This window comes from Sinocyclocheilus anshuiensis, unplaced genomic scaffold, assembly GCF_001515605.1.
Source record: "Sinocyclocheilus anshuiensis isolate Anshui unplaced genomic scaffold, SAMN03320099.WGS_v1.1 scaffold553, whole genome shotgun sequence".
Lineage (NCBI taxonomy): Eukaryota > Metazoa > Chordata > Actinopteri > Cypriniformes > Cyprinidae > Sinocyclocheilus > Sinocyclocheilus anshuiensis.
The window spans coordinates 2,173,097-2,178,932 of record NW_015539821.1 but is presented as its reverse complement, the minus strand read 5'-3'; the positions used below and the strand labels follow the sequence as shown (position 1 = coordinate 2,178,932).

Sequence of the window (5,836 nt, the reverse complement as noted above, 5' to 3'; positions counted from 1 at the left end):
CCCCCCCCCCCAGTTTCAGTAACAAAACACTAGCTATTCAGTTATATTTGTAATGTGTAATTTTTGTCGATGTAAGATATAGTAAGCTACTGAGCGATAGAGCAGCTGTTGCTATGGTTACTTCCTCAAGAAAAATCTAATTCTGCGCAGAAATTTAGCGCCATGTAGAATTTATTGTCTAACTGTTGTGAGCACTGAGACGTTGTTTGAAAACGCTGTTAAACAGGCTATATTAAGATACAAAATTAATATTTAGGGTTTGAGCCTTACAAATAGGGCAGCCATAATTTGCACCCTGTTGATTTGCTTTGTGTTTTTCTGACTGTAGATGTCCAAAGTCATACAGAGGACACTGGATATTCAGAATCAGAAAGGCAGATGGAAAGTAAGTGTTGTAAACCCTTTTCATAAACACAACAACCTTAGCTCCCTCTAAAAACTGCTTATTGTACACTCTCAGAAAAAAAGGTACAAAAGCTGTCACTGGGGCGGTACCTTTTCAAAAGCTACACTTTTGTACCTTTAAGGTACCAATATGGACTCTTTAGGTACAAATGTGTGCCTTTTGAAAAGGTACCGCCTCAGTGACAACTTTTGTACCTTTTTTTCTGAGAGTGTACTGCAATGTTCTATCATGAAATATCTGGCTATAAATGTATCACTGTGCCATAATTTTGTACGTTAGCATGCTTAAGATGTTAGTTGGTATTTTATAAGCCATTTCTGAGTGACTTAACAGCTGTAATTTACTTCATTCAGTCATGCATAGCGTGATTGCCATTTTACTGCCCTTGAGTCTGGTGATGCTGGTGTTTGGAGGTATCTGTGGTCTCGTCAGTTCCCTCGCAAGAAGCCAGACACTCCTGATCGGATCCGCTTCATATTTCCTCCTGTGCAGTAAGTCTGACCCACTGAATGCTGTGGTTAAATCAGTAAGCCTCTACTTTTATACAAAATTAAAGTTACTCAGTTTATATGCTGCTTGCAAACATAATCTCAGGCAAATTAAACTTGTGTCTGCAGACTGATGGGGTACAACATAGATACACAAAGTTCAAGTTCAAACAGTTGGCTCTGCAGTTCTCTGAATAACATTCAAAAACCGGAAGGCTGAAGGCATTACTCACCTAGAATTATTGTAATGCCAGAGTCTTATGGGACTGAAGTTATTGCGGTTCATCGTTTTCCTCTCATGAAATTGATAGGATAATAGAGAACACCCCCCCCCCCAGCTATTTCTATGATTGAAATGGGCAATCTTAAGGTGAAAGGGAAAGGTGATACCAAAATATATCTGGGTAGATATACAGTATGTAAGGAATAATACAGCCCTCGGTAATTCTGATCATGCATCAGTCTCTCATTCAAATGTGATATTATTGCTTTTGTTCTTCATTGAATGCATGCATGAGCAAAATAAAATAGACTAATAATCCATGCTGAGTACAACCAGAGCTCATTTCCTGAGACCCCTGCAAGAAATCCCAAAGTAACTTAAGTATCACAGGCAAGACAATTTTGCTTTGATCTTCAAACATACACACATAGGCATTGTTGAGACATAGCTGGCTTGTTGGCTTTACCCTGACACCAAACAGCATTTCAAAGCCTGTATCTGAGAGTGTCCTCTCACTATGTAGCCTGAAGACATATGACTTGAATAAAGGTTTCCTTAAAGGAGCCAGCCAATGAACCCCAGCATTTATCACCATGGTAATAAGGAACGCATGGCAAGTGTTTAACACAGTGAAGCTTGGAATATAAATGAGAGGGTAAAATTTTGGCATCAGTCTTGTTACTTACTTACATCGTCTTTAGTTGTTGGATTGTTTACAAGAATGTATAGTAAAATAAAGAGGCAATTTTTATTTATTTTTATTTACTTTTTTATTCAAAGTATTTTGACATAAGAGAAATTCACATGGACCGCTTTTTGTTAATAGTCTTCCTCTCATAAAATGACACTTTTAAAGTAACAGTTCATCCAAAAATGAAAATCTGCTGAATATTAACTTACACGCAGACCATCCAAGATGTAGATGAGTTGGTTTCTTCATCAGACAGATTTGGGGAAATGTAGCACTTGCTAAATCACTTGCTTACCAGTGGATCCTCTGCAGTCAATGAACGTCAGAATGAGAGTCCAAACAGCTGATTAAAAACATCACAATAATCCACAAACTTCCTCACAGCTCTAGTTCAACCATTAATGTCTTGTGAAGTAAAAAAAGCTGTGTGTTTGTAATAAATCCATCATTAAGATGTATTTATAAGAAACATGCAGTGTTTCACTTCAGAGGATGTTAAATGTTTGAACTCCCATTCTGACGCTATGCCATTAATTGCAGAGGATCCATTGGTGAGCAAGTGATGTAATGCTAAATTCTTCCAAATCTGTTTCAATGAAGAAAGAAACTCATCTACATCTTGGATGGCCTGAGGGTGAGTAAATTTTCATTTTCATTTTTGGGTGAACTATTCCTTTAAGAAAATCAGTGCATCCATCCATCAGGCTGTGATTTGTGACATACACACAGTGCTGTATAAAAATAATCAGTAGTTCCTGGGTAGTACAGACTGTTTGTTCTAAATGAACCGGCAAATGTAAGATCAGAAACAAGTCAGTTTGTTCCTGTCTAGACTCTCGGCCATACTAATTAGAAACCGTATTACACTCTCTGTTTATTGGCTCTTAATTTTATGTGCATATTATGGCTGATGTTGGAAATCCATTCTCATTTTGTCAGTGTTTAATTAGATGTGATTTCTGCTGCTGTTTATCCACATCAGCACATTCTGTTTTAATGAAGATTTGGTAATAATGGCTCACGTCTTGGAATAATCAGACGCACCAGGGTGCCACAGGAAGCTAGTTTGACTTCCTCCCTGTTTACATCGCCGATGCTAATGCTTCTCTTAATTCTGAGAGCTGATGCCATAGACTAGTCATGTGTGTTGTTAATGGCTCTCTGCGCTTACAGTAAGAGCAGTGTTTAGGGAGACAAGCTCTGCGCATCTGGAAGGAGAATGTATTTGTATTCAGTTCTGGTTCAGTTGATTACAGAAAAAGGCAAATAGTTTTTGACATCTTAAAATATGGGTTTATTAAAATAAATCCCATAGATAATGCAAACATCAAGTTAGGAGCTTTAGCAGTTAAATATCAGCTTGATTAAGTGGGAATAAGATCACTAGATCCAGGCAATTTTGCACAGTTGCAAAAAAATGTTACAGCCATTTACAACTGAAGCAAAAGCTTACTGTTTAAGACCTGAATCAGTAAAGCAAAGCAACCTGCTTGTTCACAAAGTATTTGGAGAGTTATGTCATACTTAATAGAATAGTTCACCTAAAAATGAAAATTTGCTGAAAATGTACTCACCGTCAAGCCATCCTAGATGTAAACGAGTTTGCTGCTTCATCAGAACAGATTTGGAGAAAATTAGCATTACATCTTGCTCACCAACGGATCATCTGCAGTGAATGGGTGCTGTCAGAATTAATGTTTGGTGAAGCGAAAAGCTGCATGTTTGTAATAAACAAATCAGCACATCAGGGTCTTTATGCAAAGGAAAATGCTGTCTGCATTTAGGCTTTAGTATTCATGACTGAATGTAGATATGATTGTGGCATTGAAGACATTAAAACCACCAAATGTTCTGTCAAGTACTTGTCATTGATTAAAAGAAATTGCCAAGCAGAATAAAAGCGACTAGATTTTAAGGTCAAGTTAGATCTGCTGAATTAAGACTACTTGCAATTTTTAGCCCACATCTAAATATGTCACTTTTTTAAATCCATCTATCTACAGTACACCACAGAGTGAAGAATGTCTTGTAACCGCCGACAGAACAACAAGGTGTAGTCTAAATGATGCTTAATTGGTTTTATTTGTGTGTGTGCATTCATGCGTGCTTGTGCATGTGTTTTTCAGGTCTTCTCACTCTCTCTGGGGTGAGTCTGTACATCAGGTACTCTCAGAAGGCTCTGGAAGAAACTGAAAGGCGGATGGGCCGTGAGCAAATGGCTCAAGTGCACACATCATTCGGCTGGTCTATGGGCATGGCCTGGGTCTCCTTTCTTCTGGAAGTGATCACTGGTCTTCTCCTACTGCTGGCTGTCAGGCTGGTGCCTTTAACCCAGTATGAAGAGTCTGTTCCTCCCATATAGAGACTCGCCACTTCCTTGAACCATAAATTTCCATTTCAGGGAAGATAGTCAGTATTTGTTAAGGTAAGGTCTCCTCTCTGTCTTGCATTGTTAGCAAAAATGCAGATGAACATTACTGGTCCAAAGTTTGGACACATCTATTCATTTCTATTATGATTGTTTTCCACATTTTAGAATAATAAAGTCATCAAAACCATAAAATAACACAAGGAAGTAAATTGAAATGGAAAAAAATAATGTTGTAAAGATATTCATACAAAAGCACGTTTTGTATTCAAAAATAATTTCACACACTTAAGATCATGAAAAACAGCTGGACAACCAAATTGCCCTTTGCAATATAGTATAAATATCAGAACTCTGTTATGTAAATTTCAGTCAGTTTTTTTCTATTAGGGTTTCATTTTATAGCATATAGACTAATTCAGAGGCCAACTGTCTGGCTCATCTTATGTTGATAATTGCTACTGTAATTTCTAGTACATTTCATTTGTTTGCGCTTCTGTAATGTTATTTTCTTTTATGCTGGGCTCCTGCTTGCCAGTATTCGTGTTTCTGTTTTTCTCTTGCTGTTATTATCCTTGATTTTACATTATAAACAGAGCACATAACAGGAAGCGTAACTGTATATTTTTTACAGCCGTCCATTGTTCATGAAATATGTGTAGTTTATGAAAAGGCCTTTCTGAAAGAAATTCATTTGAATTCTGCAATTTGATTTGCTTTACAGTGGGTATAGAAAAGAATCGCCCCCCGCCCACCCCCTTTTTTTTTTAAATAATCATATTTTGTTGCTTTGTAGCCTGAAATGAAGACAGACACAGTTTTTGTTTCATCCAGCTGTATTTACTGTGTACTGTGTACGGTATAACATATGAGTGAAAGATATAACACCAATATGTCAGGAAAAGACAAAAACAGAATGACTGAGTTGGAAAAAGGATCATCCCCTTGTGTCAGTATTTTGTTGATCCACCTTTTGCTTTAATTACAGCATATTTGCCCACTCTTCTTTGCAGAACTGCTCAAGTTCAGTTAAATTTGATGGTGAGCGTTTGTGGACTGCAGTCTTCAAGTCATTCCACAGTTTTTCAATGGGGTTTTAATTCTGGGCTCTGATTAGACATTCAGCTTTTTCTCATTCAACCACTGTGTGGTCAGTTTTGCTGTGTGCTTTAGGTCATGGTCATATTGGAAGTTAAACCTTCTTCCCATTGACAACTTTCTGGCAGAGGGCAGCAAGAATTTTCCTCAAGAATTTGTCTGTATTTTGCCCCATCCATTTTTCCTTCTATCCTGACAAGTGCTCCAGTCCCTGCTGCAGAGAAACACCCCCATAACAGGATATGACCACCTCCTTGCTTTACTGAAGGAATGCTGTTATTTTGAAGGTGAGCTGTATTGGATTTCTGCCAGACATATCGTTTGGTGTTGAGGACAAATAATTCAATTTTAGTCTCATCTGCCTCAGAATCTTCAAGGTGCATTTTGGCAAAGCTCAGTCATAACTGCATGTGGCCTTTCTTGAGCAGTGGCTTTTTTCTTGCAACCCTCCCATAATGCCACATTTGTGGAGAATTTGTGATATTGTTGTCACATGCACACAATGACCACTCTTTGTCATAAATTCCTACAACTGCTTCAGAGTTGCTGTAGGCCTCTTGGT

General features: G+C 37.8%; 1 protein-coding gene across 1 annotated transcript in view; it reads left to right on the top strand.

The window, feature by feature from the left end:
- The window catches only part of LOC107684153 (transmembrane protein 235-like), a 4,987-nt gene extending 817 nt beyond the window's left edge, over positions 1-4,170 (top strand). Inside the window, exons 2-4 of the mRNA XM_016480364.1 lie at positions 329-385; positions 760-897; positions 3,935-4,170. Of these exons, the coding sequence (XP_016335850.1) occupies positions 329-385; positions 760-897; positions 3,935-4,170 (431 nt within the window). The remainder of the gene's footprint in view (positions 1-328; positions 386-759; positions 898-3,934) is intronic.
- Positions 4,171-5,836: the final 1,666 nt, after the last annotated feature.